General features: G+C 49.8%; 1 protein-coding gene across 2 annotated transcripts in view; it reads left to right on the forward strand.

Annotated features, from left to right (window-relative positions):
• The window catches only part of aamdc (adipogenesis associated, Mth938 domain containing), a 95,492-nt gene extending 71,961 nt beyond the window's left edge, over nt 1-23,531 (forward strand). For both annotated transcript variants that reach the window (XM_085999742.1, XM_085999741.1), the window contains exons 2-4: nt 8,220-8,385; nt 12,114-12,209; nt 21,887-23,531. In XM_085999742.1, coding sequence (XP_085855868.1) covers nt 8,254-8,385; nt 12,114-12,209; nt 21,887-22,027 — 369 coding nt within the window. In that variant the 5' untranslated portion in view covers nt 8,220-8,253 and the 3' untranslated portion in view covers nt 22,028-23,531. The remainder of the gene's footprint in view (nt 1-8,219; nt 8,386-12,113; nt 12,210-21,886) is intronic.
• Nucleotides 23,532-24,457: the final 926 nt, after the last annotated feature.

The following is a 24,457-nucleotide window of genomic DNA, read 5'->3' on the forward strand; positions in this document are numbered from 1 at the left end:
TGCTGTTAATAAGGGATGAGATCGGTATGGTAGAGATAAAAAATCTTGGCTTGGCAGATCGTGATGTAGAACTGGATTCAGTTTGGGTGGAGCTAAGAAACAGCAAAGGGTGGAAAACATTGGTGGGAGTTGTGTATAGGCCACCAAACAGTAATGGTAATGTAGGGCACAGTATCAATCAAGAGATTAGAAGTGCATGTAACAAGGGGGACTTTAATCTACACGTTGACTGGGCAAATCAAATTACCACTAATGGTGTGGAGGACGAATTCTTGAAATGCATGTGAGATGGTTTCCTGGATCAGTATGTGGAGGAACCAACCAGGGAACAGGCTATTCTGGATCTGGTACTGTGTAATGAGAAAGGCCTAATCAATAATCTTGTGGTAAAGGAGCCTTTAGGGACAAGTGACCATAATATGATTGAATTCTACATTAAGTTTGAGTTGGCCAGGGTAGATTGGGAGACTACACTAAAAGGTATGAAGGTGGACATACAATGGCTAACATTCAAGGAAATAATGCATAAATTGCAACAAACATATATCCCTCTAGGGCATAAAAACCCCAAAAGGAAAAGTGATCTCACCATGGCTAACAAAAGAAATTAAAGCTAGTATTAAGTCAAAGGAGGAAGCTTATAAAGTTGCCAGAAAAAGTGGTCAGCCTGAGGATTGGGATCTTTTTAGAAATCAGCAAAGGGGGACCAAGAAATTGATAAACAAATTTAAAATGGAATATGAGCACAAACTAACGAAAAATATAAAAACGGATTGTAAAAGCTTCTATAGGTATGTGAAAAGGAAAAGACTGGCAAAGGTAAATGTAGGTCCTTTACAGTCAGAGACGGGAGAATTTATAATGGGGAATGAGGAAATGGCAGAGAAATTAAATAAATACTTTGTTTCTGTCTTCATGGAGGAAGACACAAAAAACCTCCCAGAAATACGAGAAAACCAAGGGTGTGACGAGAATGAGGAACTTAAAGAAAGTATTATTAGTAAAAAAACAGTAGTAGCAAAATTAATGGGACTAAAAGTCGACAAATCCCAAGGACCGGATGACCTACATCCTAGGGTTTTGAAAGAGGTGGCCTTTGGAATAGTGGACACTTTGGTTGTCATCTTCCAAAATTCTATAGATTCTGGAATGGTTCCAGCAGATTGGAGGATAGCAAATGTAACCCCGCTATTTAAGAAAGGAGGGAGAGAGAAAACGGGGAACTACAGACCTGTTGGCCTCACATCAGTAGTTGGGAAAATGCTGGAATCTATTATAAAGGATGCAATAACTGGGCACTTAGAAACTAATAGTAAGATTAGGCAGAGTCAACATGGATTTATGAAAGGGAAATCCTGTTTGACAAACCTATTGGAGTTCTTTGAGGATGTAACTAGTGGGGTAGACAAAGGGGAACCGGTAGATGTGGTGTATCTGGATTTTCAGAAGGCCTTCGATAAGGTCCCACACAAGAGGTTAGTGAACAAAATTAGGGCACATGGAATTGGGGGTAATATACTAGCATGGACTGAGAATTGGTTAACGGACAGAAAACAAAGAGTAGGGATAAACGGGTCTTTTTCAGAGTGGCAGGCTGTGACTAGTGGGGTACCGCAAGGATCGGTGCTTGGGCCCCAGCTATTCACAATCTATATCAATGATTTGGATGAGGGGACTAAATGTAACATTTCCAAATTTGCTGATGATACAAAGCTAGGTGGCAGTGTCAGTTGCGAAGAGGATGTGAAGAGGCTTCAAGGGGATCTCGACAGGCTCAGTGAGTGGGCGAGAACATGGCAGATGGAATATAATGTGGATAAATATGAAGTTATCCACTTTGGTAGAAAAAACAGAAAGGCAGAGTATTTCCTAAATGGTGAAAGATTGGGGAATGCAGATGCTCAAAGGGACCTGAGTATCCTTGTACATGAGTCACTGAAAGTGAATGTGCAGGTGCAGCAAGCCATTAGGAAGGCAAATGGTATGCTGGCCTTCATTACAAGAGGATTTGAGTACAGGAGTAAAGGAGTCTTACTCCAATTATATAGGGCCTTGGTGAGACCACACCTGGAGTACTGTGTATAATTTTGATCTCCTTACCTAAGGAAGGATATTCTTGCCATAGAGGGAGTGCAACGAAGGTGCATGAGATTGATTCCTGAGATGGCGGGACTGTCATATGAGAAGAGATTGGGTAAACTAGGCCTGTATTCTCTTGAATTCAGAAGAATGAGAGGGGATCTCATTGAAGCATACAAAATTATTACAGGGCTTGATAGGGTGGATGCTGGGAGAATGTTTCCCTTGGTTGGGGAATCTGGTACCAGGGGCCACAGCCTCAAGATAAAGGGTAGGCCATTCAGGACTGAGATGAGAAGAAATGTCTTCACACAGAGGGTGGTGAATCTTTGGAATTCCCTACCTCAGAGGGCTGTGGAGACTCAGTCATTGGGTATATTCAAAACAGAAGTCGATAGACTTCTGACTAGTAAGGGCATCAAGGGATATGGCGATAAGGCCGGTGAATGGAGTTGAGGTCGATGATCAGGCATGATCTCATTGAATGGCGGAGCAGGCTCGAAGGGCCGAATGGCCGACTCCTGCTCCTATTTCTTATGTTCTTATGTTCATCCGTGGCTAACTAAGGAAGTAAAGGATGGTATCAAATTGAAAATGAAGGCATACAATGTTGCCAAGAGAGAGAAGATGAATTATGAGAGTAAGCTGGCAAGAAACATTAAAACAGAGAGTAAGCTTCTACAGGTATATAAAAAGGAAGAGGGTAGCTAAAGTAAATGTTGGTCCCTTAGAGGATGAGACTGGGGAATTAATAATGGAGAACGGGGAAATGGCAGAGACTCTGAACAAATATTTTGTATCTGTCTTCACTGTAGAAGACACTAACAACATCCCAATAATGGATAATCAAGGGGCCACAGGGAGTGGGGAACTAAAGACAATCACTATCACTAAGGAAATAGTACTTGGTAAAATAATGGGACTGAAAGACGACAAGTCCCCTGGACCAGATGGCCTGCATCCCAGGGTCTTAAAAGAAGTGGCTGCAGAGATAGAGGATGCATTGGTTGCAATATACCAAAATTCCCTGGACTCTGGAGAGGTCCCAGCAGATTGGAAAACCGCTAATGTAACCCCTATTTAAGAAAGGAGGGAGACAGAAAGCAGGAAACTATAGACCAGTTAGCCTAACATCTGTCGTTGGGAAAATGCTGGAGTCCTTCATTAATTAAGCAGTAACAGGGCATTTAGAAAAACAGTCAAGCAGAGTCAGCATGGTTTTAGGAAAGGGAAATCATGTTTAACAAATTTGCTGGAGTTCTTTGAGGATGTAACAAGCAGGGTGGACAGGGGTGAGCCAGTGGGTGTGGTGTATTTGGATTTCCAGAAGGCATTCGATAAGGTGCCACATAAAAGGTTACTGCATAAGATAAGAGCTCACAGAGTTGGGGGTAATATATTAGCATGGATAGAGAATTGGCTAACTAACAGAAAGCAGAGAGTCGGGATAAATGGGTCATTTTCTGGTTGGCAAATGGTAACTAGTGGGGTGCCACAGGGATCGGTGCTGGAGCCTCAACTATTTACAATCTACATTAGTGACTTGGATGAAGGGATCGAGTGTAATGTAGCCAAGTTTGCGGATGATACAAAGAGGGTTGGGAAAGCAAGTTGTGCAGAGGACTCAAAGAACCTGCAAAGGGATATAGACAGGCTAAGTGAGTGGGCAAACATTTGGCAGATGGAGTATAATGTGGGAAAGTGCGAGGTTGTACACTTTGGCAGGAAAAATAAAAAAACAAACTACTATTTAAATGGAGAGAGATTACAAAATGCTACAGTTCAGAGGGACCTGGGGGTCCTTGTGCATGAAACACAAAAAGTTAGCATGCAGGTACAGCAAGTAATCAAAAAGGCAAATGGAATGTTGGCCTTTATTTCAAGGGGGTTGGAGTATAAAAGCAGGGAAGTCCTGCTGCAACTGTACAGGGTATTTGTGAGACCACACCTGGAGTACTGCGTACAGTTTTGGTCTCCTTATTTAAGGAAGGATATACTTGCATTGGAGGCAGCTCAGAGACGATTCACGAGGTTGATTCCAGAGATGCGGGGGTTGACTTATGAGGAAAGGTTGAGCAGGCTGGGCCTATACTCATTGGAATTTAGAAGAATGAGAGGTGATCTTATCGAAACATATAAAATACTGAGGGGGCTCGACAGGGTAGATGCAGAGAGGATGTCTAGAACTCGGGGGGACAGTTTCAGAATAAAGGGCCGCCCTTTTAGAACTGAGATGAGGAGGAATTTCTTCTCTCAGAGGGTCGTAAATCTGTGGAATTCTCTGCCCCAGAGAGCCATGGAGGCTGGGTCATTAAATACATTTAAGGTGGAGATAGACACATTTTTGCAAGATAAGGGAGTGAAGGGTTATGGGGAGCGGGCAGGGAAGTGGCTTTGAGCCCAAGATCAGCCATGATCTTATTGAATGGCGGAGCAGGTTCGAGGGGCCAAGTGGCCTATTCCTGCTCCTATTTCTTATGTTCTTAAGGACCTGCATGTTAACTTTCAGTGTAAAGCACTTTGGGATGTCCGGTGGTCATGAAAAAGAAAGACTTGCATTTATACAGCACCTTTCACGACCTCCGGACGTTCCAAAGTGTTTTACTGCCAATGAAGTACTTTTTTTGAAGTGTAGTCACTGTTGTAATGTAGGAAACGTGGCAGCCAATTTACGAACAGCATGTTCCCACAAACAGCAATGTGATAATGACCGGATAATCTGAAAGGCGCTACATCAATGTCAGCTACGAAAAACTGCAGTGGTTCAAGAAGGCGGCTCACCACCACCTTCTCAAGGGCAATAAGGGATGGGCAGTAAATGCCGGCCTTGCCAGCGATGCCCACATCCCATGAATGAATAAAAAGGAAACACTAAGGGACTCCAGATTTTTGGGCTCTCGGGGAATCGAGGGATATGGAGATCGGGCGGGAAAGTGGAGTTGAGGTCGAAGATCAGCCATGATCTTATTGAGGGGCCGTATGGCCTACTCCTGCTCCTAATTCTTAAGTTCTTAAGTTTTGAGAACCTAAGAAGGAATGGCACAGGAGATACCGTGATCGGTCATGATTCCAACACATTGAGGATTAAGGGACATGGTGTGTGGGATTGCCATGGCAAGTGGATCAGCACCTCCAATTGTCCCTACAATTACCCACGTGCAAAATTCACAAACTCTTGGGAAGTGGGGCAGGGGAAAGACTTTGGTATCGCCCCATTTGGGGGGCCATTATCGGCCGTGCGCAAAGTTTAGCGCCTGGCGCTAATTATCGTCTCCGATGGCAAACTTGGCTTTTATCGCCCCTGGAGGTGATTGGAGCACTAAATCAGGCGCTTCACACCTGTCTTAAGGCGCAAAGGCCGAGCAGCGAGGCGCTACCTCAGAGCGCTGGCGAAGCAAGGAAGGGCAAATCAAAATGAACCTGCAAAGTGCTGCTCAGTACCCAAAACTCCTTCACACAGCGTTGAATCTCTCCAGAAGTCTCTCTCTCTCTCTCTCAGAATGCGTGGTGCAAAAATGTCACCGACAAAAAAAGGCAGGAAGCGGTCGCCTTTAAATAGCGCTCCCCCAGTTCCTTCCTGACTGCAAGACGCTCCCCTCAACCTGTCGTTGCTAGCGGCAGGCGGTAAGGCAGGGGGCGCCACTCAATATCCGCTCTGGGGCGCTACCGGGGCATTGCGCACTCGACTGACGTCATGATCTGCCGGCGCAGAAGATCGTGGCGGTAGTGTTTAGCGCCGCCGCAAAATGTCTAGTTAATTTCGCGAGCGGCACAAACATCGCCGCGCCCGGGCGCGAGTTGCTTTGCGCCTCATTAGCACCCTCTTAAGGCACTAACGGGAGGCGCAAACAACAGAATTTTTCCCCCATAAAGCCACCAGAAGTTTGACACCTTACAAGGGGAGAGAAAAATCAAGAAGTCACATTCCCCCTGCTGCCCAGCGCAAATCCCACTGACCAACTGAAGAGCAAAGAGTGTTATGGTGCTCTCAGTACCTTTACAATTAGGGAGGTAAAAAAAAATCTGACGTGGTTCCCTCTGCCGCTGAATGTCCAGTGGGCTCGGTTGCGAAACCCTTGTGCGTGTGTATGTTAGGTGAGGGCAGGATTGGGCTTGGCTTTGATGCCCTCCACCGTCTCACTATCTAGACTCACTGACGGAAAATGGTCACTTGGGTGAAGTGAGCGAGGGAGGGTTGTGTGGAACGCAGGAAGAGTCAGTGCCTTTAGATGAGGTGAGTAATAGAAAGGCCAGTGCACTAAACTTACTGATAAAAGTGTTGGGTTGAAGTTTTCGAGATATTAAGGTGACCTGACAGGGTAGGTAGGGAGACAGGGGGAAAAATTGAGTTGCACCCCCTTTGGGGCGCTAACTTCGCCGGGGGCGCTACTTTTAGTTTCATCGGTAGCGCCCCAAAAGGGTAGTGGGGTGCTACTGGAAACGGCCCGCCTCCCTCTTGGGGTGCTGCGAGTGAATATCGCGGCATATCACGCCGCGGTACTGCAGGCCTTCCTCCCCTCTTAAACGGGAGGGGCCTTGGGCCACCAGGGATCGGAGTGCCGGCATAAGTGCCGGGCTCACGGAGCGCAGCCGGCACTCCGCGGGGGTGGGGAGCTTCAGAGGAGGCCGGAGACGCCATGGGGGGGGCAGGTGCTGGCAGGCAGCCAGCAACAAAAATGGCCGCCTGGCACCTTCCCTTTAATTAGCGCCGCCCAGCCACAGGTAGGACTCCCTGACCCTGTCGGACATAGCGTCCGGCGGTAAGTCAGGGGGCGCTACCGAAGATTGCAGCTGGGGCGCTGCGCACGGCGATGACGTCATCGGCGACGGCGCAGCGCCACAGGGCGCTAACGGTTACCGCCGCTGCTAACCTCCCGCTGAATTTTGCGGGAGGTGTTGGCGGGGCCGTGCCCAGGCGCTAGTTGCTTTGCGCCTCGTTAGTGCCAATGGGAGGTGCAAAGCAACCGAATTTTTAGGCCAAACTGTTTCCGCTGGTTGGGGATTCTAGGACTAGGGGGCAGAGTCTAAAAATTAGAGCCAGACCTTTCAGAAGTGAAATTAGGAAACACTTCGACACACAAAGGGTGGTAGAAGTTTGGAACTCTCTTTCACAAACGGCAATTGATCCTGGATCAATTATTAATTTTAAATCTGAGATTGATAGCTTTCTGTTAACCAAAGGTATTAAGGAATATGGGCCAAAGGCGGGTATATGGAGTTAGGTCGCATGATCTCACTGAATGGTGGAACAGGCTCGAGGGGCTGAATAGCCTCCTCCTGTTCCTGTGTCTCACAGTAGAATTACATCAGTACTGTGGATTATGTGAACTGATCATGTAACTTGCTGTTTATTAAGACTAAGACCGCCCATTTCCACCTCCATAACATCGCCCGTCTCCATCCTTGCCTCAGCTTATCTGCTGCTGAAACCCTCAATCAGGCCTCTGTTACCTCTAGACTTGACTATTCCAACGCTCTCCTGGCCAGCCGACCTAGTTCTACCCTCCATAAACTTGAGCTCATCCAAAACCCTGCTGCCCATGTCCTAACTCGCACGTACCGCTCGCACATCTACCCTGTGCTCGCTGACCTACATTGATCCCAGTTAAGCAACACCTCGATTTTAAAATTCTCATCCTTGTTTTCAAAGCCCTCCATGGCCTCGCCCCCTCCCTATCTCTGCAACCTCCTCCAGCCCCACAACCCTCCGAGATCTCTGCGCTCCTCCAGTTGAGGCCTCTTGCGCATCCCCCGATTTTAATCGCTCCGCCATTGGTGGCCGTGCCTTCAGCTGCAGAGGTCCGACACTCTGGAATTCTCTCCCTAAACCTCTCTGTCTCTCTACCTAAACCTCTCTGTCTCTCTACCTAAACCTCTCTGTCTCTCTACCTCTCTCTGCTTCTTTAAGACGCTCCTTAAAGCCTACCTCTTTGACCAAGCTTTTGGTCATCTGCCCTAACATCTCCTTATATGGCTTGGTGTCATATCTTGTGTCTGATAATCGCTCCTTGTGAAGCTCCTTGGGACGTTTTACTACATTAAAGGCGCTATATAAATACAAGTTGGTGTTGTCATCAAATTGTGCATTTGTGTTTTTCACTGAATACCTTTTTAAAATCTGGTTGTTGATCCTTTTCCAGCTTTTGATGAGGAACTGATTGCCCCTTTACCACTATGTCGTCTCCACAAATAGCTTCGCTCTCTTGGGGTCGAATGAAGGTCCAGGACTGTGCCACTGCTTATAAGGACTGCAAGGTGTGGCCAGGAGGAAGCCGTACCTGGGACTGGAGAGAAACCGGGACTGATGTGAGTCAGAACCAGTGCACGCTGGACGAGGCAGGAACCGGGGAGGCACAGTGGGCCAACACATTTCTTTTTTAAAAAATCTTTTCATCCTAGAGTTTGAATCCAGCCCAGAAAAATGCGATGAAATTACAGAGAACGTACCACACAGAAACAGGACATTCGGCCCAACAGAGCGTTGGGATAAATGGTTCATTCTCGGGCTGGCAATCAGTAACTAGTGGTGTTCCGCAGGGGTCAGTGCTGGGACCCCAACTCTTTACAATCTATATTAACGATTTGGAGGAGGGGACCGAGTGTAACATATCAAAGTTTGCAGATGATACAAAGATGGGAGGGAAAGTAGTGAGTGAGGAGGACATAAAAAACCTGCAAAGGGACATAGACAGGCTAAGTAAGTGGGCAGAGATTTGGCAGATGGAATACAATACAGGAAAGTGTGAGGTTATGCACTTTGGCAGGAAAAATCATAGAGCAAGTTATTATCTTAATGGCAAGAAACTGGAAAGTACTGTAGTACAAAGGGATCTGAGGGTCCTGGTACACGAAACTCAAAAAGTTAGTATGCAGGTGCAGCAAGTGATCAAGAAGGCCAATGGAATGTTGGCTTTTATTGCTAGGGGGATAGAATATAAAAACAGGGAGGTATTGCTGCAGTTGTACAAGGTATTGGTGAGACCGCACCTGGAATACTGCATACAGTTTTGGTGTCCATACTTAAGAAAAGACATACTTGCGCTCGAGTCAGTACAAAGAAGGTCCACTCGGTTAATCCCGGGGATGAGGGGGTGGACATATGAGGAGAGGTTGAGTAGATTGGGACTCTACTCATTGGAGTTCAGAAGAATGAGAGGCGATCTTATTGAAACATATAAGATTGTGAAGGGGCTTGATCGGGTGGATGCGGTGAGGATGTTCCCAATGATGGGTGAAACTAGAACTAGGGGGCATAATCTTAGAATAAGGGGCTGCTCTTTCAAAACTGAGATGAGGAGAAACTTCTTCACTCAGAGGGTAGTAGGTCTGTGGAATTTGCTGCCCCAGAAAGCTGTGGAAGCTGCAACATTAAATAAATTTAAAACAGAAATAGACAGTTTCCTAGAAGTAAAGGGTATTAGGGGTTACGGGGAGCGGGCAGGAAATCGGACATGAGTCTAGGTTCGGATCGGTCATGGCCCTGTGGGTGGCGGAGCGGGCCCAGGGGCCGTGTAGCCTGGTCCTGCTCCTACTTCTTGTGTTCTAATTCTGTGTTAGATTTCAGGAGATGGTTCTATTCACAGGGATTAGTGGGGACCTCGGGAACAGGCTGCCAGCTAGGAGTCCTTCAAGAGTAAATTGGGCCTATTCCTGGCTGGGGTGGAGATCACCTCTTACAGAAGGTAAGTACTGCAGGAAATATGGGGACAGAGTGATCTCCTGGACGAGTTTCGATCGCCTAGATGGATCGGAGAGGAATTTCCCAGATTTTTTCTCCCAAATTGGCCATTGGGTTTTTTATCTGGTTTTTCGCCTCTCCTGGGAGATCACATGGGTTCGGGTGGGATGGAGAGTGATAGTAGATTTGAGGTTAGGATCAGATCAGCCATGATCTTATTGAATGGCGGAGCAGGCTCGAGGGGCCGATTGGCCTACTCCTGCTCCTATTTCTTATGTTCTTATGTAACTGGTCCGTGCCGGTGTTTCTGCTCCACACCAGCCTCCTCCCACCTTACTTCATCTAACCCCATCACCATATCCTTCTATTGCTGTCAGCTGTGGCTCAGTGGGCAGCACTCTCGCCTTGGAGTCAGAAGGTTCGTGGGTTCAAGACCCACTCCAGAAACTGGAGCCCATAATCTAGGCTGACACTCCACTGCAGTGCTGAGGGAGTGCCGCACTGTCGGAGGTGCCGTCTTTCAGATGAGACGTTAAACCGAGGCCCCGTCTGCTCTCTCAGGTGGGCGTAAAAGATCTCACGGTCACTATTTCGAAGAAGAGCAGGGGAGTTCTCCCCGGTGTCCTGGGGCCAATATTTATCCCTCAACCAACATCACTAAAACAGATTATCTGGTCATTATCACGTTGCTGTTGGTGGGAGCTTGCTGTGTGCAAATTGGCTGCCGCATTTCCTACATTACAACATTTCAAAAGTACTTCATTGGCTATAAAGCGCTTTGGGACTTCTCGAGGTTGTGAAAGGCGCTAAATAAAATGCAAGTCTTAAAAGAAAAGAATTTGCATTTAGACAGCAGCTTTCTCGACAGGATGTCCCAAAGTGCTTCACAGCCGATGACAACAGGGAGGACAAAAGTCGAAAATGGGGGCCAGATTTTTTTTTTCATTCTGGGGATGTGGGCGTTGCTGGCAAGGCCAGCATTTATTGCCCATCCCTAACCGCCCTGGAGAAGGTGGCGCCTTATACAACTGAGTGACTCGCTAGGGCATCTCAGAGGGGCAGTTAAGAGTCACATCTCGGTCAGACCGGGTAAGGACAGTAGATTTCCTTCCCTAAAGGACATTAGTGAACCAGATGGGTTTTTACGACAATCCGATAGTTTCATGGCCACCATTACTGACACTAGTATTTTATTCCACATTTTATTTAATTAACTGAATTTAAATTCCCCGGCCGTGGTGGGACTTGAACTCGGGTCTCGTTGATCATTTTGTCCAGGCCTTTGGATTACGAGTCCAGCCACTGTGCTACCGTACCCCGCGGTAGGGGGCCGGTGAAGCAGTGGCAGGCCGCAGAGAGGTGGGCGAGAACGGAATCCGTGGTGGGGGGGGGGGGAGAAGGGGAAGCGCAACGAGACCTGGGTGTTCTTGTGCGCCAGTCGCTGAAGGTAAGCATGCAGGTGCAGCAGGTGGTTAAGAAGGCAAATGTTATGTTGGCCTTCGTAGCGAGAGGGTTCGAGTACAGGAACAAGGATGTCTTGCTGCAGTTGTACAGGGCCTTGGTGAGACCACATCTTGTGTATTGTGTGCAGTTTTGGTCGCCTTATCTGAGGAAGGATGTTCTTGCCATGGAAGGAGTTCAGCGAAGATTCACCAGGCTGATACCTGGGATGGCAGGAATGACGTATGAGGAGAGATTGGGTCGATTGGGCTTGTACTCGCTGGAGTTTAGAAGAATGAGAGGGGATCTCATTGAAACTTATAAGATTCTAACAAGACTAGACAGACTAGATGCAGGAAGGATGTTCCCGATGGTCGGGGGAGTCCAGAACCAGAGGTCACAGTCTAAGGATAAAGGGTAAGCCATTTAGGACAGAAATGAGGAGGAATTTCTTCACCCAGAGAGTGGTGAACCTGTGGAATTCTCTACCACAGAAGGCAGTGGAGGCTAATACATTAAATATATTCAAGAAGGAGTTGGATATATTAAGGCCAAAGGGATCAAGGGATATGGGGAGAAAGCAGGGACAGGGAACTGAATTTGGATGATCAGCCATGATCGCAGTGAATGGCGGAGCAGGCTCGAGGGGCCGAATGGCCTACTCCTGCTCCTATCTTCTATGTTTCTATGTAAGCGCGAGCGTGGCCTGCAAATGTCCGAGGAAGTGGCCGCAAAGCGAGGAAGTGGATTTTTGCGCTCGGGTCTCTGGGAGTGGGACTTGAACCCACGACCCTGTGACACAGAGGCAAGAGTGCTGCTACCCACTCAGCCACGGCTGCCGAGGGAAAGCGACTGGTAAGGATTTAAAAGAAATACTTCCAGGTCTGTCCTGACGTTTGTGCTCTCTCCCATTCAGCATTACCCTGGAGTACAGGCAGCCGACCTGGAGGAAATCATTAACAAAGGCATCGAGACGCTGGTTATTGGCCGGGGAATGAGCGAGGCTTTGCAGGTCCGTCTGATTTGATTTTATTACAAGGGTTTGAAGATCTGATTGTTACTGCTTTTGTTCAATTCCGATGAAGTTGATCATTTTCTTTTTGAAATAGACTGGCTGCTGCAATATATGATTGAGGCTCAGGATTTCTGGGGTGGGGCAAGTGATGAATGGCTTAATTTGATGCAGCAAATAAGGATGTCCTGGATGTCTGAACTGAGCGGGGGGGGAGGGGTGCAGGTAAATTGTGTGCACAGGGTGACATGGGCGGATGTCTGAGGGGGAGGGGTAGCAAGCTGGCCCATTGTTCAAACACAGCAATGTGTGAAGAGGATGCCCTGAAGGTGGGGGAAGGGAGGTGACGAATTCTTCATGTCACCTGATGCATGAAGACTCCATTTAAATGTCCACATGAATATAGGTGCAGCTGTGGTGAGAAATGTGTTTCCTCCTTCTCCACCTCACCACAAACTATTCCTCATGAGTTATGATAGCAAAATACTGCAGATGTTGGAAATCCGAAATAACAACAGAAAATGCTGGAAAAACTCAGCAGGTCAGGCAACATCCGTGGAGAGAAATTTGAGTTGACGTTTCGGGTTTGACCCTTCTTCAAAACTGGAGAGAAAAGGAACTAGATCGAAGGCAGGGCTGCGATCGGACAAAAGAATAAAAGAACCAAAAGGAGTAAAAGAGATTAGAAGCTAGACGAGATGGTAATAGGCTGTGATTAGGTGTGAAGTGTACTGGCAGGGCAAAAGATAGCTGCCAGGTGTGAGAGAGAAACAAAAGGAAAGGGGGGGGGGGGGAAAGGAAAGGAGTGGAAAAATATAAGTGAAAATGAAATGGGGGCCGAGGTTATGATCTGAAATTTTTGAACTCGATATTGAGACCGGAAGGCTGCAGAGTGCCTCATGAGTTATGTTCTGGCTCCAGCGCCAATACCGAGGGAGCGCCGCACTGTCGGAGGGGCAGTACTGAGGGAGCGCCGCACTGTCGGAGGGGCAGTACTGAGGGAGCGCCGCACTGTCGGAGGGGCAGTACTGAGGGAGCGCCGCACTGTCGGAGGGGCAGTACTGAGGGAGCGCCGCACTGTCGGAGGGGCAGTACTGAGGGAGCGCCGCACTGTCGGAGGGGCAGTACTGAGGGAGCACCTCACTGTCGGAGGGGCAGTACTGAGGGAGCGCCGCACTGTCGGAGGGGTAGTACTGAGGGAGCGCCGCACTGTCGGAGGGGCAGTACTGAGGGAGTGCCACACTGTCGGAGGGGCAGTACTGAGGGAGCGCCGCACTGTCGGAGGGGCAGTACTGAGGGAGCGCCACACTGTCGGACGGGGCAGTACTGAGGGAGCGCCGCACTGTCGGAGGGGCAGTACTGAGGGAGCGCCGCACTGTCGGAGGGGCAGTGCTGAGGGAGTGCCGCACTGTCGGACGGGGCAGTACTGAGGGAGCGCCGCACTGTCGGAGGGGCAGTACTGAGGGAGCGCCGCACTGTCAGAGGGGCAGTACTGAGGGAGCGCCGCACTGTCGGAGGGGCAGTACTGAGGGAGCGCTGCACTGTAGGAGGGGAAGTACTGAAGGAGCGCTGCATTTTCAGAGGGGCAGTACTGAGGGAGTGCTGCACTGTCGGAAGGGCAGTACTGAGGGAGTGCCGCACTTCCGGAGGGGCAGTACTGAGGGAGTGCCGCACTGTCGGAGGGGCAGTATTGAGGGAGCGCTGCAGTTTCGGAGGGGCAGTACTGAGGGAGCGCCGCACTGTCGGAGGGGCAGTATTGAGGGAGCGCTGCAGTTTCGGAGGGGCAGTACTGAGGGAGCGCTGCAGTGTCGGAGGGGCAGTACTGAGGGAGCGCCGCACTGTTGGAGGGGCAGTACTGAGGCAGCGCCGCACTGTCGTAGAGGCAGTACTGAGGAAGCGCCGCACTGTCGGAGGCGCAGTACTGAGGCAGCGCTGCACTGTTGAAGGGGCAGTACTGAGGGAGCGCTGCACTGTAGGAGGGGAAGTACTGACGGAGCGCTGCATTTTCAGAGGGGCAGTACTGAGGGAGTGCTGCACTGTCGGAGGGGCAGGACTGAGGGAGTGCCGCACTTTCGGAGGGGCAGTACTGAGGTAGTGCCGCACTGTCGGAGGGGCAGTACTGAGGGAGCGCCGCACTGTCGGAGGGGCAGGACTGAGGGAGCGCCGCACTGTCGGAGGGGCAGTACTGAGGGAGCACTGCACTGTCGGGGGGGCGGTACTGAGGGAGCGCCGCACTGTCGGAGGGGCAGTACTGAGGAAGCGCCGCACTGTCGGAGAGGCAGTACTGAGGGAGCGCCACAATGTCAGAGGGGCAGTACTGAGGGAGCGCCGCACTGTCGGAGGAGCAGTACTGAGGGAGCGCCGCACTGTCGGAGGGGCAGTACTGAGGGAGCGCTTCTCTGTCGGAGGGGTAGTACTGAGGGAGCGCCGTACTGTCGGAGGGGCAGTACTGAGGGAGCGCCGCACTGTCGGAGGGGCAGTACTGAGGGAGCGCCGCCCTGTCGGAGGGGCCGTACTGAGGGAGCGCCGCACTGTCGGAGGGGCAGTACTGAGGGAGCGCCGCACTGTTGGAGGGGCAGTACTGAGGGAGCGCCGCACTGTCGGACGGGGCAGTACTGATGGAGCGCCGCACTGTCGGAGGGGCAGTACTGAGGGAGCGCCGCACTGTTGGAGGGGCAGTACTGATGGAGCGCCGCACTGTCGGAGCGGCAGTACTGAGGGAGCGCCGCACTGTCGGAGGGGCAGTACTGAGGGAGCGCCGCACTGTCGGAGGGGCAGTACTGAGGGAGCGCCGCACTGTCGGGGGGGCAGTACTGAGGGAGCGCCGCACTGTTGGAGGGGCAGTACTGAGGGAGCGCCGCACTGTCGGATGGGGCAGTACTGATGGAGCGCCGCACTGTCGGAGGGGCAGTACTGAGGGAGTGCCGCACTGTCGGAGGGGCAGTACTGATGGAGCGCCGCACTGTCGGAGCGGCAGTACTGAGGGAGCGCCGCACTGTCGGAGGGGCAGTACTGAGGGAGCGCCGCACTGTCGGAGGGGCAGTACTGAGGGAGCGCCGCACTGTCGGAGCGGCAGTACTGAGGGAGCGCCGCACTGTCGGAGGGGCAGTACTGAGGGAGCGCCGCACTGTCGGAGGGGCCGTACTGAGGGAGCGCCGCACTGTCGGAGGGGCAGTACTGAGGGAGCGCCGCACTGTCGGAGGGGCAGTACTGAGGGAGCGCCGCACTGTCGGAGCGGCAGTACTGAGGGAGCGCCGCACTGTCGGAGGGGCAGTACTGAGGGAGCGCCGCACTGTCGGAGGGGCCGTACTGAGGGAGCGCCGCACTGTCGGAGGGGCAGTACTGAGGGAGCGCCGCACTGTCGGAGGGGCAGTACTGAGGGAGTGCCGTGCTGTCGGAGGTGAAGTTATCCGAGACCCTGTCTTCCCTCTCAGGTGGACGTAAAAAGTCCCACGACCGCTATTTCACAGAAGAGCAGGGAGGAGTTCTCCCCAGTATCCTGCGCCAATATTTATCCCTCTACCAACATCACTATAAAAAACATTATCTGGTCATTATCACGTTGCTGTTTGTGGGAGCTTGCTGTGTGCAAATTGGCTGCCACGTTTCCTACATCACAGCAGTGACTACATTTCAAATAGTACTTAATTGGCTGTAAGGCGTTTTGGGACATGTGGTGGTCATGAAAGGTGCTATATAAATGCAAGTCTTTCTTTTTTCTTTTCAAGCAGGAGCCAAAAATGGCGACTGATCAATGACGGTGCATGCAGTTGCGCGGGCCCACCACATGGTGGCAGCATTAGCCACCTGACATCAGTAAAATGTTCGGCACGGCTTCGAATCTGAATTGAAACGTGGTCGTTCACTGATCAGCAACCCAATCTTTCCTGCAGATTAAGAGTTGAGCCCCGACTGTGCGCATAGCAACGTGGTAGCCCGTGAGAGGTTAACCTGATTGCACCAAGCTTTGTAACACAACCTAAGATCCCACGGCCACTATTTTGAAGAAGAGCAGGGGGGAGTTATCCCCGGAGTCCTGGGGCCAATATTTATCCCTCAATTAACATCACTAAAAACAGATTATCTGGTCATTATCACATTGCTGTTTGTGGGAGCTTGCTGTGCGCAAATTGGCTGCCGCGTTTCCCACATTACAACAGTGACTACACTTCAAAAAGTACTTCATTGGCTGTAAAGCTCTCTGGGATGTCCCGAGGTCTGTGAAATGTTTTCTCTTTTAATGAGGTGATGTGCACTGACTCGCGCTGGAGGTCAATTCTGCAGGCCACCCTCCAGCGCCTAGCCCAAGTGGTCCACCTTCACGTGCGCGCCTAGAAGATGATTGCAGGCAGGCTGTTCTTAACCCGACGTGCGCCTACAAATGTGCTTCCCAGCAGGGATCAGCGAACTCGCAAAGAGGAACCCTGGATGATTTTCCTCTCCCTAGATGTGCCCTTGCTGATTGTTACCCTTGCAGAGATCAGTGGACCCAGGCACTCGCACCTGGGACCTGCTGGTCGGCACGACTTACTGCTGCACTGAGCCAGTCCTTAACCCGCTGGGCCTGTAAATTAAGTAAGAAAGAAAGACTTGCATTTCTCCAGCGCCTTTCACGACCTCAGGACATCCCAAAGCGCCTTACAGCCAATGAAGTACTTTTTGAAGTGTAGTCACTGTTGTAATGTCGGAAACGCGGCGGCCAATTTGCGCACAGATTGCACTGTGATAAGAACAGAAGAATTAGGAGCAGGAGTCGGCCATTCGGCCCTTCGAGCCTGCTCCGCCATTCACTGAGATCATGGCTGATCATCGACCTCAACTCCATTCACCGGCCCTATCGCCATATCCCTTGATGCCCTTACTAGTCAGAAATCTATCGACTTCTGTTTTGAATATACCCAATGACCGAGCCTCCACAGTCCTCTGGGGTAGAGAATTCCAAAGGTTCACCACCCTCTGTGTGAAGAAATCTCTTCTCATCTCAGTCCTGAATGGCCTACCCTTTATCCTGAGGTTGTGGCCTCTGGTTCTAGACTCCCCAGCCAAGGGAAACATTCTCCCAGCATCCACCCTATCAAGCCCTGTAATAATTTTATATGCTTCAATGAGATCCCCTCTCATTCTTCTGAATTCAAGAGAATACAGGCCTAGTTTACTCGATCTCTTCTCATACGACAGTCCCGCCATCCCAGGAATCAATCCCGTGAACCTTCGTTGCACTCCCTCTATGGCAAGTATATCCTTCCTTAGGTAAGGAGACCAAAACTGTACACAGTACTCCAGGTGTGGTCTCACCAAGGCCCGATATAATTGGAAATAACAACAGAAAATGCTGGAAAAACTCAGCAGGTCAGGCAACATCTGTGGAGAGAAATTTGAGTTGACGTTTCGGGTCGAACCCTTCTTCAAAACTGGAAAGAAAAGAAACTAGATCGAAGGCAGGGCTGCGATCGGACAAAAGTATTAAAAGAAACAAAAGAAGTATAAGAGACAATAAAAGGTATTAGAAGCTAGACGAGATGGTAATAGGCTGAGATTGGGTGTAAAGTGTACTGGCAGGGCAAGGGATAGCTGCCAGGTGTGAGAGAGAAACAAAAGGAAAGTGGGGGGGGGGGGAAAGGAGTGGAAAAATTACAAGAAAAAATGTAATAAGGGCCAAGGTTATGATCTGAAATTGTTGAACTCGATATTGAGTCCGGAAGGCTGCAGAGTGCCTAATCGGAAGATGAGGTGCTGTTCCTCGAGTTTACGTTGAGCTTCCGTGGAACAGTACAAGAGGCCAAGGACGGTGAGGTCCGAGTGGGAAAGGAGCGGTGAATTAAAGTGACAGGCGACCGGAAGCTCGGGGTCACCCTTACGGACTGAACGGAGGTGTTCCGCAAAGCGGTCACCCAATCTGCGTTTGGTCTCCCCAGTGTAGAGGAAACCGCATCGTGAGCAGCGAATACAGTATACTAGATTGCGAGAAAGCTCGAAGAGGCTCATGCTTCTCGGTTGGCTGGTCGACGTCCTCTATGGTATATTGTCTTCCTGAGCGTAGACTCATGGTAGCTGAGTGGTATCTTCTTGTGCTTGAGCCCGCTGTGCTGTTGTCTTTTGGGGAGACCAAACGCAGATTGGGTGGCCGCTTTGCGGAACACCTCCGTTCAGTCCATAATGGTGACCCCGAGCTTCCAGTCGCCTGTCATTTTAATTCACCGCTCCATTCCCACTTGGACCTCACCGTCCTTGGCCTCTTGTATTTGTTCCACGGAAGCTCAACGTAAACTCGAGGAACAGCACCTCATCTTCCGATTAGGCACTCTGCAGCCTTCCGGACTCAATATCGAGTTCAACAATTTCAGATCATAACCTCGGCCCCTATTAAATTTTTCTTGTAATTTTTCCACTCCTTTCCCCCCCCCCCCGCTTTCCTTTTGTTTCGCTCTCAAACCTGGCAGCTATCTCTTGCCCTGCCAGTACACTTTACACCTAATCTCAGCCTATTACCATCTCGTCTAGCTCTGAATACCTTTTATTGTCTCTTTTACTTCTTTTGTTTCTTTTAATTATTTTGTCCGATCGCAGCCCTGCCTTCGATCTATTTGCTTTTCTTTCCAGTTTTGAAGAAGGGTTCGACCCGAAACGTCAACTCAAATTTCTCTCCACGGATGTTGCCTGACCTGCTGAGTTTTTCCAGCATTTTCTGTTGTTATTTCGGATTTCCAACATCTGCAGTATTTTGCTATCGTACCTATATAATTGGAGTAAGACTTCTTTACTCCTGTACTCAAATCCTCTTGTAATGAAGGCCAGCATACCATTTGCCTTCCTAATGGCTTGCTGCACCTGCACATTCACTTTCAGTGACTCATGTATAAGGACACATATAATGACCAGATAACCTGCTTTAGTGATGTTGATTGAGGGATAAATATTGACCCCAGGACACCGGGGATAACCCCCCTGCTCTTCTCCAAAATAGTGGCCGTGGGATCTTTTATGTCCACCTGAGAGAGCAGATGGGGCCTCGGTTTAACATCTCATTTGAAAGACGGCACCTCCGACAGTGCAGCACTCCCTCAGCACTGCACTGGGAGTGTCAGCCTATATTTTTGTGCTCAAGTCTCTGGAGTGGGACTTGAACCCACAACTAGTTCCTGACTCGGAGATAAGGGATAATGACAGTAATACTGGTCCTCTTTATTACATGGCGCCGTCCTTGCAGATAATATTGAGACTGAGACAACGGTAAGTGGACATTTATCCAGAGTTAATAGTAAAATATTAGAGTTGCATAATTAGATCTCGTCAGCTGCTCGTCTGTCTCTGTTTCCGTCTTGCGTTAATAGCAGGCAAGCCAGTTGAGTGATCTGTGAATAGATCAGATCTTTCATTGTGTCGTGCTGTTGTCAGACCTAGAACTGGACGCCCTGCCACATCTGTGAGAGCTTCAGCTGATAAATGCACTGTACAGTAAGTAGCTGAGGCAGACATTTCTATAGCGCCTTTCACAACATCAGGATGTCCCAAAGCGCTTTACAGCCAATGAAGTACTTTTTTGAAGTGTAGTCACTGTTGTAATGTAGGAAACGGGGCAGCCTATTTGCGCACAGCAAGCTCCCACAAACAGCAACGTGATAATGACCAGATAATCTGTTTTTAGTGATGTTAATTGAGGGATAAATATTGGCCCCAGGACACCAGGGATAACTCCCCCTGCTCTTCTTCGAAATAGTGGCTGTGGGATATTTTACATCCACCTGAGAGAGCAGACAGGGCCTCGGTTTAACGTCTCATCCGAAAGACGGCACCTCCGACAGTGCCGCACTCCCTCGGTCAGCCTAGATTTTTGTGCTCAAGTCTCTTGGAGTGGGACTTGAACCCAGAGGAAGGAGTGCGGTCCACGGCTGACACGATTTCGTCACACCCCCGACAGTAGACATCGGAACCCAGGCTGGGGATGGCGAACCTTAGCCAGGGTCCGCACTGCTGATAGCTGCCTATCAGGTGACTCCTGTATGAAAGTGCACATGCGTCTGTGGACCTCTGCACGAGGACGTGATTGGACGGTGATGCCCTTTGTAGCCGAATAGCTGGCCAGCACCAAGTGTCTCGACTTGCACACAAAGAACGGCCACTGGGATGAGATATGGGGCGGGGGGGTGGCGGGGGGCAGATGTCAGCCTGGATACTTTGCAAGGGCAGGGCGGGGCAGATGTCAGCCTGGATACTTTGCAAGGGCAAAAACCGATTCTGCTGAATTTCCTCTGTTGCACCAATCCATGTGCCAGAGCTGTGGGTGAGCTCACAAAAGAAAACATGCATCAGTGCAACTTCTGACAGATACACCGAGTTATTCAAATATGTATGCAAAGATTGAAACAGAGAGCTTCAACAGAGGATGTACAAACAGACTGTCCCACTGAGTGCTGAGATATGGATTCTCCAAGAGCAGATTGTTCTGAATCTCAGTATGAGGTTCCCAGGGGGCAGGGACAAGGCATTTCTTCATGGGAAGTGAGGGAGAGTCAAGCAGTAGCCCCAAATTCTCTGGATAGCAAAAGACCATGAATATGTTAGATGAGGAAAACTGCAAATATTGCTTCAGACTCACCCATTCACTCATCACCCCTGCGCTCGCTGACCTACATTGGCTCCCGGTCCGGCAACGCCTAATATTCATCCTTGTTTTCAAATCCCTCCATGGCCTCGCCCCCCCCCTCCCTATCTCCGCAACCTCCTCCAACCCCACAACCCTCCCGGGATCTCTGCGCTCCTCTAATTCTGGCCTCTTGAGCATCCCCCAATTTTAATCGCTCCACCATTGGTGGCCGTGCCTTCAGCTGTCTGGGCCCTAAGCGCTGGAATTCCCTCCCTAAACCTCTCCGCCTCTCTACCTCTCACTCCTCTTTTAAGATCTTAAAACCTCCTAACATCTCCTTATGTGGCTCGGTGTCAAGTTTTGCCTGATAACGGTCGTGCGAAGCGCCTCGGGACGTTTTACTACGTTAACGGCGCTGTATAAACACAAGCTGTTGTTGTTGAGAGGATGATGGGGCCCAGCATAAAGGGTAACCAGTTAAAAAGTTCAGAACAGGTACCAGAAGGAATGTAGTACAGGAAACTCTTTGGTATCCGGCACCGACGGGACCGGCGTGTTGCCGGTTGATTAAAAATTCTGGATGACGGAGAGGGTTATCTACTATTTTTAACAAAGAAAAATTAAAAAATCAAGAAATGTGCGGTATACAGTAATTGGTGGATCGGAAGAGACTACCGGCAGTGCGGGAGAGTCAGCCTCCTGTTATTGAGGTGTTCCCGACTTCCGACAGCGCCAAGAAGCCGAGTAATGGCAGTTTGGAGAACTACCCCCACTGACTAACTCGGCCACTGCGGGAGACTTGGACTCGGCAACATTTCCGGTTATTGAGGTGTTGTTTTCGGAGTGAGAATTTTGCCGGTTAATAGAGAATTCCGGATATTTAGGTGCCGTTTAAACGAGAGATTCCTGTACCTAAAAAGTGATGCCAGACAAAAGTACTGAAGCCCCAGTCATTAGAGGCACGCGACGCACATTTGCTTGCTGGGACGGGAGCTGAACAATACCGGAGGGTCAAAGCTCGGTGGCCAAGGGAGTGTTTCTCGCCCTTGACATTCTCTCTCTGGTTTGTTTGTTTTTTTCTCTCCTTTTGCAGGTCCCCTCCAGGACGCTGGATTATCTTAAGAGCAAAGGGGTTGTGGTGCAAGTCCTCCAGACGGAGGCGGCTGTGCGGGAGTACAACGCCTTGGCCAGTCGCGGCGCACGAGTAGGGGGAGTCTTCCATTCCACTTGCTAAGAAGACAGCCACACAGCCGGAGGTGCCCCTGACAACACTTTTAAGCTCAGTGTGACTCCCTTTGGTTCCACAGTGGAAACCTGGCCTCGTTGCTGTTGTTTTTCTTTGCGGTGTGCAGCTTGGGTTACGCACATAGGTGGAGGAAGGGCTTTTTAGGCTGTGAATACATTGCGTGTTATATTACATATACAGGTGACCGCACCTCCCATTTCAAACTGGACAGTCCAGTTTGAACATCAGCCACTGGTATTATGATCAATCAAAAGCTGATTAACAAAAAGTGCGATTTTTCACTTGCTGCGGATTAGAATATGCTTTGCCAGAGCTTTTTCCCATTCAAAGCATGCACAGGGAGACCTCTTCCACCGGTTCCAGCATTCGTGAGGCACCTGGTTTCCTATTTTGACCACACGTGAGCAGTGTTTCCCCTCTGCCCCACCCCATCTTTTTTTGGGGGGGGGGGCTACGCGGTCCCTTTAATGGCCTGTTCAAAATTGCGCGCGCGAAATGTCCCATTGTAAAGCCAGTGATCGGCCTGCGCGGGGCCTCCATACTCTGCACAGCTTAACGGGAACATTGCACGCGAGGGGGCCGAGTGCAGAGATCCCATTTCAAGCATGTGCGAGTACGGAGGACGGTGGGGCGGGGGGGGGGGCGATGGGCAATGTTCCCTCAATTTTCTTTACAAGCTCCTCTGAGTGCTACTCTTTTGGTCCCTGGGCAGTTTGCATTTATATCAATGAGTATCTAATGAGGTTTAGTTTTTTTTTTACAGTTTCAATTACTAAACAATTCGCTCTTTTTAAAAAATGGCATCAGAACTGATTTTTAAAATTCTGTTCTTGGGATGTGGGCATCGCTGGCAACGCCAGCATTTATTGTCCGTCCCTAATTGCCCTCGAGAAGCTGGTAGTGAGCCTCCTTCTTGAATACAACTGAAACATAGAAGATAGGAGCAGGAGTAGGCCATTCGGCCCCTCGAGCCTGCTCCACCATTCAATGAGATCGTGGCTGATCATCCGAATTCAGTACCCTGTCCCTGCTTTCTCCCCATACCCCTTGATCCCCTTAGCAGTGACTGAGTGGCTCGCTAGCCCATTTCAGAGGGCAGTTTAAGAGTCAACCACATTGCTGTGAGTCTGGAGTCACATATCGGCCAGACCGGGTAAGGGCGGCAGATTTCCTTCCCCAAAGGACATTAGTGAACCAGATGGGTTTTTATGACAATCTGGTAGTTTCATGGTCACCGTTACTGACGCTAGCTTTTTATTCCAGATTTAATTAATAAAATTTAAATTCCCCAGCTGCTGTGGTGGGATTTGAACTTGTGTCTCCGGATCATTAGTCCATTATATGTGTAAAGCTATGAGCCTGTATTAATAGTGGAATACGGGAATGACTGTTAACGGCAAGTTCTGCCACCTGCATGGCAAGCAGCAAGAAGAGCAAATGTACTTACGAGCTACCATGTATAACTGTATTAAAGGCAGACATTGCACATTTACCGGTGTTCGTCCTTGATTTAAAAAAAAACACTTGTGGTCAGCTGATGTAGCGTTGCCAACTCTGGTTGGGTGTATTCGTGGAGGTTTCATCACGTGACCTCTCGCCGCGCACCGCCCCCACACTCCCGCCATTGGTCCATCCCCCCAGGCGCCCTGTTTTCCCTGGGCCAATCGGAAAGGGAAAGGAACAGACTCTTTCTTACCCAATTAAATTCATTTTGACTTGTTAGTGAAACAGCCTTTCCTCCCCCCCCCCCCCCCGCCACATCTCCAATATTTTTAGAACTAATAAATGAAGGTGTTCTAAGAAAACTGGGGAGTGAGGTGGGAAACACAGTCTTGTTTTGATTTTATGATATTGCTCGCGGTGATGTTCCGGAGTTTAATCTCCAATTCCCGGAGATGCCGGGGCAATCCTGGAGCGTTGGTGACCCCTAGGCGTCAGGGTGTTCAATCGGGTCAGACTCTACCTTTTATTCGCGGGAACTGTGTTGAAATCCAGGCTGGACCGCTGGAATGAAAGTTTCCTCCATTTACTGCTGAGCGCAAACTGGCCGCCCCGTTTCCTACATTACAACAGTGGCTGCACTTCCAAAAAAAGGGCTTCACTGGCTGTAAAGCGCTTTGGGACGTCCGGTGGTCGTGAAAAGCAAGTCTTTCTTTCTTTTTACTTACTTGTTTGTTGTGCTTTGTGAGACCAAAGGTTTTATTGTGCTATGGGTAGGCAGCTCCTAACAGCTGTGCAATCTATGAATAAAATATCATTCAATTATGACAAACGAGTCAGGAGTGTGATGGAATACTCTCCACTTGCCTGGGTGAGTGCAGCTCCAACAACACTCAAGGAACTTGACACCATCCAGGACAAAGCAGCCCGCTTGATTGGCACCCCATCCACCACCTTAAACACTCACTCCCTCCACCA

The sequence above is a fragment of the Somniosus microcephalus genome, chromosome 10 (genome assembly GCF_052327205.1).
Source record: "Somniosus microcephalus isolate GS21.2 chromosome 10, FLI_Smic_1.0, whole genome shotgun sequence".
In the NCBI taxonomy this organism is placed as follows: Eukaryota; Metazoa; Chordata; class Chondrichthyes; order Squaliformes; family Somniosidae; genus Somniosus; species Somniosus microcephalus.